We start from the raw sequence: 14,003 nt of genomic DNA, 5'->3' as shown, positions 1-14,003 counted from the left end.
GACTTCCTTCCCTAAACCGATGAGACCGATGACCACGCTGTCTGGTCTCCTTACCCAAACAACCAGCCAACTGTACGTTGTGGTGTTAATCATGGACAAGTAAATGTAAAGGTAACCCAAAAACACATTCCTAGGCCACTGACTATTGTCTGCAGGATCCGTACCATTAACCGAAAATGTTGAAGCCATTCTCTGATAACAAGGCCAGCCACAATTAAGAAATTATCCCTGTTCCTGGGGATGTTGAACTTCTACCACCACCATCTACCAAGTGCAGTAGAACTGCAGGAACCATTATATGTGGAATACACCAGTCCAAAGGTTAGACGCAGTACCCCATTGCATAGACTGAGCTGATGTGCTACCCTTTCAGGGCTGCAAAGCAAAATATGGCAAACACAGCACTCCTCATGCACCCCAAGCTTGACACGAGGTTGGCATTGATGGTGCACATAAGCCAAACTGCTATTGGCAGGGCATTGCAGTAATTGTTGGATTGTTCACAGTAACTACTTGTGTACTTCTTGAATAAATTGTCAGTGTCACAGCAGGGGTGCTGTGCCTACGATTGCAAACACCAGGCTGTGTACAAAATTTTGAAATACTTTTAGCCACAGATTGAAGTGAGAGTATCTGTGATCTACATGGATCACAAGCCATTAATCTACACATCCAAGTGGAACAGCAACAACTGCCCTTCTTAACAATACAATCATCTTGAGCATATCAGCCAATGTAGTACAGACATAAACACATTTCTGGCATTACCGGTGTAGTGGCTGACTGCCTCTTGTGTGTCAACAGATTGTCGAGACCTACAGATTTTCTGTAACTGGTCAAGACTCAGCAAGGTGAGCAAGAGTTCCAGAGTTTCATCAGTGATGCAACTTCCATGGCCAGCCATCAGAATCAGATTTGTTCATTGAGTTGTTAAAGTTCTGCGGGTACAGATACCACAAGACCACAAGTCCATATGTGCAGTGGAACTTCTTGGACACCTGCTCGTACTATAATCTCCTTGGTCGAACTGTGTACAATCTAGGCATGGACTACTCAGCTGCAGAACTGGTCTATGGTGAAACGTGGTATGTTCTTGGAGAATTTGTTGATGCCATTTCTCTATAAACATCAATACAGACCAGCCAGATTCCTGCATTGGTTAAGAGACCACATTGCAGAGGTCCTATCTCCCAAAGCTGCCAGATAAGACATGTCAACCATTTATGTGCATCACAACTTAGGCAGCCATTTGCACTTAATGCTCTGAACAGACGATATCAAGCCATCATTACAATCCCCGTACACCGAACTGTACCATGTATTAAGAAGTGGTACGTCAACTCTGAACATAGCGGTAAATGGCAAGTCCACAAACATTTCACTCAGCTGCATCAAGCCTGCATACATTTCCAACAAAACGGCACCATCTACAGCAGCATCAAGACCTCTGCATCTTCCACAACAAGCACCACAATCTTTACCACAGGTGCAATAACTGGTTGACCCAGAAGGACAACGAGCATGCATGACCCGTTCTGGTTGCCACATGCATTTTCCTGCCTGTTTCCAGGACGATGTTGTGTGTCCACCGAAAAGGCTGATGTATTGTCTGCTACACTTTTTGCATGTCATTGTCACAGTCATTGGTCAAGAATCCCATCAACCAGAGCCATTATTTGTATTTTGTGGTGTAGTGTTGTGTGTGGGATGTGAAAAGTGAATCGCAGCTGTCGAGTAGCTTCCGCACCAGTCGCCAGGGGCACTGAGTTTTTATATGTTCTTATGGTTTTTCTGTGAGGTGTTTTATTTTTTCACTTGTGAATTTAATATGCTTTTGTATGTTTCATCCTTTTTGTTCTGGTCTTGCTTACTGTCATTCCTGGTTACAGTAGTAATTAGCTACTTTCATTTCCCTAATATTCTCACGTTCAGGAACAATTTTGCTATTGTGTTAGGCATTCTGGTCCAGCTGTTCACCGGAATGTAGCAATTTGCTTGTTCATCCTAGATAGATAAGCACCATATCTACAAATAAAGAATTTCAGTCAAGTGCAACATTTAGTCGCAGAGTGAACACATTATTCAGAAGTTGGTTAGCCTAAATTAAGATGAATCTGTCAATTTCAAAAAGTTTCGAGCAGAGAGAATTGCAGAATTTTGCAGACAATCACCCATCAAGCTAAATGTTATATAGTGTGGAAACTGTACTTCTACACTGCTGGTCATTAAAATGGTAACACCAGGAAAAATAACAAATAACAAGATTTTTACTATGTATATAATAGTATAGTAGGAAAAATACATGATTAAATTTGTATGTGATTCAAGTATATACAGGGAAGAAATTTAATACACAGAGCTGCCATATCTTGCCGCCATAGTCCTAACTGGGCTGGACATAGTGAAACTGTCCTTGGATGACAGTCATGGTAATGTCATTCCGTGCTGCTTCAGCTCTTTGTCAAATACAATTAATTGTGATGACTGGTGAGCGATTACATGTGACACTCTTGGCATCCTGCGGCTAGCTGTTTCAAGTGGGTGAGATATCTGGAGAAGGTGTTGGACAGGGCGACAGTTGAACACCACCTATATTGAGGTAGGAAGGGACAATATGGGTAATGTGTAGTCTTTTTGTTATTTTGTTGCAATATAGGGCACAGCCATAGTGATTGGAGTCTGGAAATGTTCTTCTTCTTAGAGCCTCCACACATGGATACCTACGTGATGTTGCATGCAAACCTGCAAATCAACTGAAAAGTCAGTACAGTGTCACTCTTGTTTCAAGTAATGTTGAGAGCACCACAGTCAGTGCACCCCACTGCTGTCCTATCAAAGCAAACCACCACAATGCTCGCCGTACCAACAGTCTGTGGTACTCCAGATGATATATTACTGTCCATGTGGATACTTATCTTCCTGCAAATATCCTGATCCGAGATTCGTGATTTGGCTGTGCTACCCTGCATGGCTAAGTGAATATTATGTCTGTCTGCCCCGGCGCTAATCACTTGGGGCACTAGGACAGGCCTATTAAGAGGCTATTGGCTATGGCTCTCCTGAAATCGCCAATTTCATACTCACATGACAGTCGAGGGATACTAATTGATGGAAGCAACAGTATTGCAGAGCTATAAATGCAGCCTTGATAGGCAATGGTTTTGGTGATGTTGAATTCTGAAATGTGATGGTAGACATTTTCTCCTTGCCTGAAGCATAACAGTGTTCTCAAACATGAACACTTAATGTGATTTCTGAATGAGAAACATGCTGTGTAATCTTTCCTTGTACATACTGTATGTACAGGGTGTTTCAAAAATGACCGGTATATTTGAAACAGCAATAAAAACTAAATGAGCAGCGATAGAAATACACCGTTTGTTGCAATATGCTTGGGACAACAGTACATTTTCAGGCAGACAAACTTTCGAAATTACAGTAGTTACAATTTTCAACAACAGATGGTGCTGCGGTCTGGGAAACTCTATAGTACGATATTTTCCACATATCCACCATGCGTAGCAATAATATGGCGTAGTCTCTGAATGAAATTACCCAAAACCTTTGACAACGTGTCTGGCGGAATGGCTTCACATGCAGATGAGATGTACTGCTTCAGCTGTTCAATTGTTTCTGGATTCTGGCGGTACACCTGGTCTTTCAAGTGTCCCCACAGAAAGAAGTCACAGGGGTTCATGTCTGGCGAATAGGGAGGCCAATCCACGCCGCCTTCTGTATGTTTCGGATAGCCCAAAGCAATCACACGATCATCAAAATATTCATTCAGGAAATTAAAGACGTCGGCCGTGCGATGTGGCCGGACACCATCTTGCATAAACCACGAGGTGTTCGCAGTGTCGTCTAAGGCAGTTTGTACTGCCACAAATTCACGAAGAATGTCCAGATAGCGTGATGCAGTAATCGTTTCGGATGTGAAAAATGGGCCAATGATTCCTTTGGAAGAAATGGCGGCCCAGACCAGTACTTTTTGAGGATGCTGGGACGATGGGACTGCAACATGGGGCTTTTCGGTTCCCCATATGCGCCAGTTCTGTTTATTGACGAAGCCGTCCAGGTAAAAATAAGCTTCGTCAGTAAACCAAATGCTGCCCACATGCATATCGCCGTCATCAATCCTGTGCACTATATCGTTAGCGAATGTCTCTCGTGCAGCAATGGTAGCGGCGCTGAGGGGTTGCCGCGTTTGAATTTTGTATGGATAAAGGTGTAAACTCTGGCGCATGAGACGATACGTGGACGTTGGCGTCATTTGGACCGCAGCTGCAACACGGCGAACGGAAACCTGAGGCCACTGTTGGATCACCTGCTGCACTAGCTGCGCATTGCCCTCTGTGGTTGCTGTACGCGGTCGCCCTACCTTTGCAGCACGTTCATCCGTCACGTTCCCAGTCCGTTGAAATTTTTCAAACAGATCCTTTATTGTGTCGCTTTTCGGTCCTTTGGTTACATTAAACCTCCGTTGAAAACTTCGTTTTGTTGCAACAACACTGTGTTCTAGGCGGTCGAATTCCAACACCAGAAAAATCCTCTGTTCTAAGGAATAAACCATGTTGTCTACAGCACACTTGCACGTTGTGAACAGCACAAGCTTACAGCAGAAAGACGATGTACAGAATGGCGCACCCACAGACTGCGTTGTCTTCTATATCTTTCACATCACTTGCAGCGCCATCTGTTGTTGAAAATTGTAACTACTGTAATTTCGAAAGTTTGTCCGCCTGAAAATGTACTGTTGTCCCAAGCATATTGCAACAAACGGTGTATTTCTATCGCTGCTCGTTTAGTTTTTATTGCCGTTTCAAATATACCGGTCATTTTTGAAACACCCTGTAGGTAGCATTATTCATGCTTACTTTTGTGTGGTTGTACCAAAATGCTAATCATTTTCATGTTGAAGCATGTCCTGCACTATGTACCAGTTTCACATTTCTTGCATGCTGCCTTCATGGTGTTGCAATTTTAACAGTCAAGAGTGTATGTACACTGATCAGCTGGAAATATCATGACCACCTACTTAATAGCCAGTATATTCACTTTTGGCACAAATAACATGGTATGGAAGCAGTAAGGTCTTCGTAGGCCACTGGGAGGAGTTGGCACCTAATTCCTGTAAATTCCAGAGGAGGGGGCCATGAGCTCTGATGCCGTGTTCAATCACATCCCAGATGTGTTCAATCTGGTTCAGATCTGGTAAGCTGGGAGCCCAACACGTCAATTGGAACTCGCCACTGTATTCCTCCAGCCACTCCATCATGCTCCTGGCCTTGTGACATGGCGCCTTATCTTGTTGAAAAACGCCACTGCCATCGCAAAACATGATTGCCATGAAGGGGTGTGTGTGGTCTGCAATCAGTGTAGAATACTCCTCAGCTGTCATGGTGCCTTGCACAAGCTCCACTGGATCCATGGATGCTCACTTGAATGTTCCGTAGAGCATAACGGAGCCAGTGCCAGCTTGTCTCCATCCTGCAGTACAGCTGTCGAGGAGCTATTCCCCTGGAAGACAATAGATTCGCACCCACCTACAGGCATGGTGAAGAAGGCACCGAGATTCAGCAGACCATGGAATGCTCTGCCACTGTGTCAACATCCAGCGCCGGTGATCACTTGCCCAGTTCCTTCAGTCATAATTGCTGATGTCATGGTGTTTAACATTGGCACGTGCATGGGTCATCCGTCAGCTGCGGAGGCCCATCGTTAGGAGTGTATGGTGCACTGTGTATGCAGACACACTTCTACTCTCTCCAGCATTAAAGTCTACCACAGTTCGCCGCCTGCTCTGTTTTACCAGTCTGTCCAGCCTATTATGTTCGTCATCTGTAGTCAGGGGTGGTGGCCCAACCCCACAGCATCTGGGCTTGGTTTCACCTTTGTTTTGTCACTTGTTGAAGACACTCATCACAGCACTCCTCAGACACCCAACAAGTTGTGCAGTTTCCTAAATGCTCGTGCTGAGCCTCCAGGCCATCACAATCTGCCCTCGGTCAAACTCCAGATTGTGCGCCTTCCCCATTCTACACAATGACAGCACACTAACTGATACTACATACACTGCACATGTGTCTGACTAGCAGTCATTCCTCACCAGGTGTCATTACTGTTGCCTGGTTGGATTTATATTTATAGTAGGGTAGTGATTGTAATGTTCTGGCCAATCAGAGTATATTGATTTTTGTTATTTGTGTACTTTCCTTGGTTGCACATTTTTGAAACAAGCTGGCTGTGTGAATTCTGAACCACATGCATGGAGATATCTCCCAGAAATTTCATTAATGAAACTTCCTGGCAGATTAAAACTGTGTGCCAGACCGAGACTCGAACTCGAGACCTTTGCCTTTCACGGTCAAGTGCTCTACCAACTGAGCTACCCAAGCACGACTCACGCCCCATCCTCACAGCTTTAATTCCGCCAGTATCTCGTCTCCTACAAAGCTGTGAGGACAGAGTGTGAGTCGTGCTTGGGTAGCTCAGTTGGTAGAGCACTTGCCTGTGAAAGGCAAAGGTCTCGAGTTCGAGTCTCGGTGCGGCATACAGTTTTAATCTGCCAGGAAGTTTCAGATCAGCGCACACTCCGCTGTAGAGTGAAAATTTCATTCTGATTTCATTAATGTTTGTCATCTAATTCTAGTATCAAACATAAAATTACTTAAAAGAAGCACATCATTACAAGTAGTTAAACACTAGAAGCTCTGAGCAAGAAGTAAATATAATTTAAAGAACATGCAACATTTAAGCTTCTGATCTACTTACTGGTTTTCTGCAGTGTAGGTGGAGAATGAAACATGAAGGGCTCAAATAGAGTGGTGTGTTGTGGAAGACTACCTCGTTGTATCAGGTTCTATGATAATGCGTGTTTAGAAAATGAAGTATGCAAGAATGAACTAAGTTCAGAAAATAACTTTAGGATAGGGAAGAATAGGAATGACCAGAGGTAAGGCAATACCTGGACAAACTGTTAAGAGATGATACATGAACAGAGGGAGTAGTTGAAAAGTGAGAGAAGAGCAGAAGGTCCGAAGAAGTAGGGTTTTTCATCCAATTTACCTGTTTAATAAAAGTGACAAATCTTTCACTTTAATCTATTCATTATGTTACTCCCTGGTCAGTGTTACAACTTTAATAAAACTTTTTTGCTATCTTTCCAGGTTGACATCAGAAAAGCAACAGGAATGCTTGGAAACAGCATTCTCCGTGTTTAGTAACAGAGTGTATGATTCAAACACACGACTGGGCAGCATTGAGAAGTTTCTGGTGCCTCTTGTTAAGTACAGTAGTATTAGTGCAATTCAAACCTTTTATGCTAAATATATTAAAAATATTATGAAAAATTTGTCTAGCATGGTGGAAGACACCAATATATTCATCACGAAACATGACATTGTTTCAAAATTTGGTGCTTCCCAGTTATTAGATGTTTTACATTTCAAGTGCAGTAAGGAAGTACTTGAAGACAAAGCAAGCCCCATCACAAATGCAGCTTTTCCAGGTGCTGTCATTGAAGGAAAAGAGCTGATGAAGGAAATTGTTAAGAGGTTTGTATATTTTTTTCTGATATACATTTCTTCTTCTTCTTCTTCTTCTTCTTTGTGCATTTCTGTAAATAAAGTGGTTATCAACACATTCAAACACGGTGTTACTGCTGAAGCAGCAGAAAGAATACGATGTTTGAATGGCTTTGTAATTCAGGACAAATCGATAAACCAACTGTTGTGTTACATAGGTAATGCAGCTACAGAACAGGCAACAACACACTACTTCCATTTGCATTTTGTTATAGATTGAAAGCGTTTCGGAGTATTGAGAAACCATCAAATGCTATGGAAGATCCTGAAGTGCTGGAACTGTTTCGCAAGATGCAATGTGCTGCATACAATGGTCTAGCAGCTGTCATTACAAACACAAAATTTGAAGAAACTTTTGTTTCTGGATTCCTGTTTTCAGAGAACCAACAGAAGGTAAGTGTCTGTTTCAGATATCTGTCTTTAGTTAATGAAATTGTCAGAGTATATTAGTACGTTGGCTAATTTTATACCCTAACTTGTGAGTGTGTAATTAAGAAAGGCAATAGATTTGTGGTTCAGGACATCACACTGTTGGTTGGTTTATAAGATATAAGAACAAGATATTGGGGCCACAGTACAGAACTAGAACCAAAACGTGAGAAACAGAAGAAAGTGGGAATAGAAACATATGATTAAAAATTGAGACATAATACATGAAAAATGAAGGACTTAATCAAAATCGTAGACTTAAAAAAGAAGCTAGAAACATGAAAATATGAAAACTGGTCTATCTCCCCTCCATTTACTTTGTGGTTTCCCTGTTTACCTACATACATGTAGGTGCACTGTTCAAGAAAACAAAACTTCTCATAGAATACATTAAATGTATTCGCAGTTGTGAATATGGGCAACCATCGGCTGTATAATGAAATAACAACAATGAAAATTTGTGCCAGAATGGGACTTGAACCCAGTTTCCCACGTATCGCGAGCTGTCACCTCACAATTCGGCTCTCCGAGCACGCTCCACAACCAGACCCAAACTTCTACATGTTGTCAACCATGTGTCTATAACCTGCACTTATATGTTCATTATGTGTATTCTCATGCAGGGGAGACATTTTAATCAAAAGTTGTTTGCCCGGTACATGCACATCCGAAGAAACATTGCATCGTAATTCGGAATAAAACAGGCACTGCAATATGGTATTTCATAGAATGGTCATGGTGGGAAATGAATACATAGTGAGGGGTGTGATTGACATCTGGAATCAATCTGTTGTGCAGCGGTGAGCTGACATATCTAAAACCATCACTCACAGCATCTGATGAAAATGATTAGGTTATTTTGTATAAATATAGTGCAGAAGGATTGAATGATCAGATTGAACATCTGGAAGTATTTGAAGAATATCATTATGATTATGAAATCAACTAACATTTCACAAAATATTTATATCCACAAATAAGTTGGAATGGTGTCAGGCCAGCATACCCATCTGCAGCAGTCAACGCCAGTATTGAGAAATCTTTTTCATTTTATGGTGTTTACAATGCATTGTGTAATCTGTATTCATGTAGTTATGCAAACTTACACTGGAGTGAATAGTGTCATAACGTAACCTACATATGCCGTGTAGAGTGTGTGTAATCTTGCATTCATGTTATCACATTAGTCGCATACAAACAAAGGGTCAAAATTATACAGACAGTAAGTGTTTTATATTTATTTTGAAATAAGAATCCAATGGTTACAAAAAATGTTAGAGGTGGTATCAGGTCCTGAATGAGCTGTATGTATAAGGCACACATTTGTAAACAGTTTATGTTTCATAACAGACACCTGTCTGCCACATGAGTATTAGTGGAATTACCTTGAGAAACAATACACAACTGTTTGTGATGTGTCCACAATGGAATTTACCACTGTTTACATTTTGCGTTAGCTGTTGAAGATGAAACATTACTAATTACAGGAATTGTATCTGAGAAAAATTCAGTCATAAACTCATAAATTATTAAATACAATTGCTGGCCATCACTTACCTTCTGGTGGCAAAATGGGTAGTACCATCGATACACACACAGAAAAGTGTGCCCTTCTTGCAAATGAGAATGACCTGCACTTTTTTCCAGTCATTAGGAATTCTTCGCAGTCAGTGGCACACTACTGCTAGAAGAGGAGCAAAGTCTTTCATATACTCTATGTAAGTTGTATTGGTATCTGGTTAAGACCATTGGTCTTTCCTTCTTTGAGCAATTGTATTTGCTTTTTTATCCCATGGTCTCTTCCATCAGTATCAGTCATGTTGACATTCATGCAATGAGTTACATGAGAAAACTACTGTGTAATCTTCCTCAGTTATACAGATTTGGGAAAAGACACGTAGTATTTTTGTCTTCTTTCTGTCATTTTCTATTTCAGTGCCATTACAGTCACAGAGTGTCTGGGTAGACAGCTTTGATTAAAACTTAACCGGTTTTCGTGGCATTGTTTCAGGTACTTAACTTGCTGTAATCAACTATTTGATTGAGGTGTGTAACTCAAGTTTCTCACAAGTTCTCCACCAAAAATTTCACCTGGTTCCAGTTTTATCTATCTCAGGCAATTTATGTAAAATGAACCAAAACATAACATAGCTGAATCACTTATACATTTAAAATATATTTATTGTGTCATGACACAGATAAAACTGTGGCAAGACTGATGCGATACAGATACTGTCATTGCTGCCTGTATGGACTTCAACAGTTATGAAGTTACATTATGCATTGTTCAAACTGGTATTAATCACATTTACAGTTAGGATTGTGGTGCTTTCACAAAACTGGTTATAGAACTTGGCTTCACAGTTCATTATAATATTTCTAAAACAGTGAGCATGTTGAAATACTACAGTTTTTGCGTTTAAGTTACATGGAATGCATACCAATAACAATCTCTTAATTGTTTCTGTAAATTACTTTACACACATAATGTGACTTCTGTTCTGAACATAAATCCTATGTCTTTACAGTTGGCTGCATCATAATTACTATCACTTTTCTATGTATAAATTCCACAGATGGTAAACTGGGTTTTTGTTTACATTATATTTGACACATTTTCAATTTGTGGTTCAGTTTCTGATTAAAATTCATCTTAATTGATCATAATTGTCTTAAATCTGCTTGTTCTCATCAACACGGTAACCCAACAATTTTGCTCACCATGTCCCTGTCTGAAGTGCATTATATTATACTCTTGAAGTTTGTTCATTGATGCTCGATGTATTCAGTTTTGGATGTGAATTTTACACATTTACTCCTTATCTGAAATGTGTTTCTTGTTGCTCTTGCTTAGCAGGAATATCTCCGGACCTTTCTTTATATTCCTGTTTACAGTTGTATTCACTGATGCTGTAGTAGCATTAGGATTACTGATTTCCTGTTCTATGCCAAGTGGGACGAAAAGTTTGGGCCTGTTGGTGACCAGGAAATCTAATATGTAATTTTCACAAGTCGATCTGCAGTTAGCTGCTTAAGGTAATTTCTGGATAAGACATTTACACTGCTTTACTTACTATTGGTCAGGAATGGAGACAAAGATTGATATCTGACTTTCAGTAAGGAATATACCATCTTCAGGCAGTAATGCACATTTTGCACCTGTTGCTCATGCTACCTACTAACTGTTGAGGATTCCTTGGGGATACTGTCCCACTCCTCTCTCAATGGGGTTTCAGTTCTTGCAAGGTTCAGGGAGTGGGTGTTCATTAAGAAAAACGTTATCCATGAGCATCCCAGGAATGTTCTATAGAGTTTAGGTCCATGTTGTACACAGACAATTCCATGTGTTCAGTATCTTCACTTTACAGTGTGCCTGACACCTGGTCCTGTGTGGTTGGACATTGTCATCCATGAACAGAAATTCAGGACTGGCACACCTCTAAACAGACTACATGACCCAGAATAATCTCCTGCAATACCACTGTGCTGTAATGGTACCTCGCACAAAGATATGCAATGGTGTTTGGACTATGAGCCTAATGCTTGCCAACACAAAATGCTTATGCCATACTGATGACATTCATAAACACTCTATCAGTTACAACATATTCCCCCCCCCCCCCTCACCACCACCACCACCACCACCACCACCACCACCACCACACACAAAAACAAGTGGCCAGAAGCACTTGCCACTGTGAAGTGGGATTCATTGGAGAACATCACTCTATACCACTGTTACTGACCGCTGCCTACACCAACAAAATTTTCTCTATGAAGGCATGATTGAAGTGGGATGCGTTTAACAAGTTTCACAGCATACAAACTAGCCTAATTTAATCACCGCAGAAAGGTTCTGGCAGAGACCAGAGTACTGGTAGTAGTTGCAAAGTCTGCAGCAGTCCCCCTAGAAATGAGATGTCTGTTATTTTTCACCACTAGGGCTCCATATCGATCTTCTTGGAGTGTTGTGGCCCATCAGCATGCTTTCGCATAACATTTTCACTTTTAACGTCCTTTTCTAATCATGAGATGACACTTTTGGACACACCAATTACTGTGGTGGCAGTAGTGACACTTGAGCCATCCAACTGCTCATCCATGATCGTAAGCACTCATGATGTCTTGCAGACATGTTGCCCTATTACATGGAATATCACACAAATCAGTTCCACAGCAACTTCTGTGAAGCACCATTGTGTGTGTACTGTTGAGTGGATACAATGTATTCAGGCACAGGCTTCTCAGCAGTTGAACATCCCACCCCATACATTACCTTTACTATCATTGGTTTGTTGTTCTCTAGCAGGTAGCAGTTGCTCCTTAGCAAATGTCATTTGTTCCTTAGCAATTGTCAACCAGTGTAGAACAATTTCACATTATTCCCTCTCTCTACTACCTGCTCTAATCACTTGAGGCTATGAGTTTGCAGTTGTTAAGTTGAAATCTCCACCTAAAATTATAATATCACAAGGAAATATTTGCAAAATATTCTTCAAGTCCCTTCAAATGTTCCACTCCTTCTGAAGCAGGGGATCTATAAAAGCATCCAATGACCACCTTTAACACATCTTCACACAAATAATTTCCCATTTGGAATCTGTACTAACCTTACTAGATATTATCATATTTTTAGTGATAAACATGCCTCTACTGCCAAAATTCAACCCATCTTTGGAAGAAACACCTCAGTCATAATTCATAATTTTTTTGTTATTAACATCTGGCTTCAGTCAGACTTCTGGCCTTTATACCATGCGAACATTGTTACAGTTTATAAATAATACTAGTCCTGGGACCTTTCTGCAGACACACTAGCAGTTAACTAAATCTATATTAACATTTTCTTGCTGTGGTCTGTCATAAAGAGGGCTTCAAAAAAAACCACACATATGCAGCCACATGTACTCCACTATAGTAGCTGCTTCCTATGCTTAGTACGAGCCTGGCCTATTAAGGACAGGTTGGGGGGTCTACAATTCTCCACACTGTAACAGAGTTAGAAAAATTTTCACCCAAGATAATCATAAAATCATCTGAGCATCTGGTTTAAGCCTGCCACTTGGCTACAAATCAGAGGACTGTTATCAGTTCTAGTAAAAGTGTTTTGCATTTTTTTTTCACAAGACATGAATCATATTAGTTAAAATGTGTACAAATGAAACTTTGTCACATAAAGACACCAGCAGGAGAAACTGAAATTTTAAGGTGTACACTGAACTGAGACAAGGGTATGCCATTTCACCTATTTTATTTAACCTTGTCCTAGAGAAAATCAAGAGAGAATTTTCTAAAATCAGTCTACAAGGAATCTAGCTACAGGATGTGAACATTACAAGACTTGCCTATGCAGATGATGTAGCACAAATAAGTAGTTCCAAAACAGAATTAATCAGAATGATGCAAAATTACTACAAAATTGCTGAGAAAACAAGATTACATGTTAATGATGAAAAGACAGAATACCTGCCCATAAGTAAGAAAACAAGAAAAGATGCACCTTTGACTGTAGATGGATTCAATTTCAAGACTGTTGACCACTTCAAGTACCTAGGAAGTCATTTTAGTAATAACAACAGAACAGATATAGAAATAGATGCCTGTTTAGCAACAGCAATCAAGACACTTTTTAGTTTCATCAAAATTCTAAGAAGAAGATCACTTAGCAGTTACTTTAAAATCCGCTTATATCAATCGACCATTATATCTGTGATGTTATATGGATGTGAAACATTAATATTTAGAAAGAAAGACGAAGAACAACAGTTAACATTTGAAAGAAAAGTACCAAAGAAAATTTTTGGACTTAATGCGACAAAAATAACATGGAATGGAGAATAAGAAGAAATGAAGAATTAAGAGAGCTGTACAAACACCATAACATCGTCAAAGTGCTCAAGAGGAGAAGGTTGAATTGGACAGGCCATATAGCAAAAATGACAGATAATAACTACGTAGAATGGCATTCAGCAGAACAATAGATGGAACGAG

At 40.4% G+C, this 14,003-nt stretch overlaps 1 protein-coding gene across 1 annotated transcript in view; it reads left to right on the top strand.

Moving 5' to 3' along the window:
* Window positions 1–14,003, top strand: part of LOC126463715 (DNA-dependent protein kinase catalytic subunit-like) — a 475,012-nt gene that overhangs the window by 189,929 nt on the left and 271,080 nt on the right. The window contains exons 24-25 of the mRNA XM_050096185.1: window positions 7,167–7,553; window positions 7,799–7,976. Of these exons, the coding sequence (XP_049952142.1) occupies window positions 7,167–7,553; window positions 7,799–7,976 (565 nt within the window). The remainder of the gene's footprint in view (window positions 1–7,166; window positions 7,554–7,798; window positions 7,977–14,003) is intronic.

This window comes from Schistocerca serialis, chromosome 1 (assembly GCF_023864345.2).
Source record: "Schistocerca serialis cubense isolate TAMUIC-IGC-003099 chromosome 1, iqSchSeri2.2, whole genome shotgun sequence".
Classification (NCBI taxonomy): domain Eukaryota; kingdom Metazoa; phylum Arthropoda; class Insecta; order Orthoptera; family Acrididae; genus Schistocerca; species Schistocerca serialis.
Note: the sequence above shows the minus strand (reverse complement) of the source record. Positions and strands in the feature narration are given on the sequence as shown.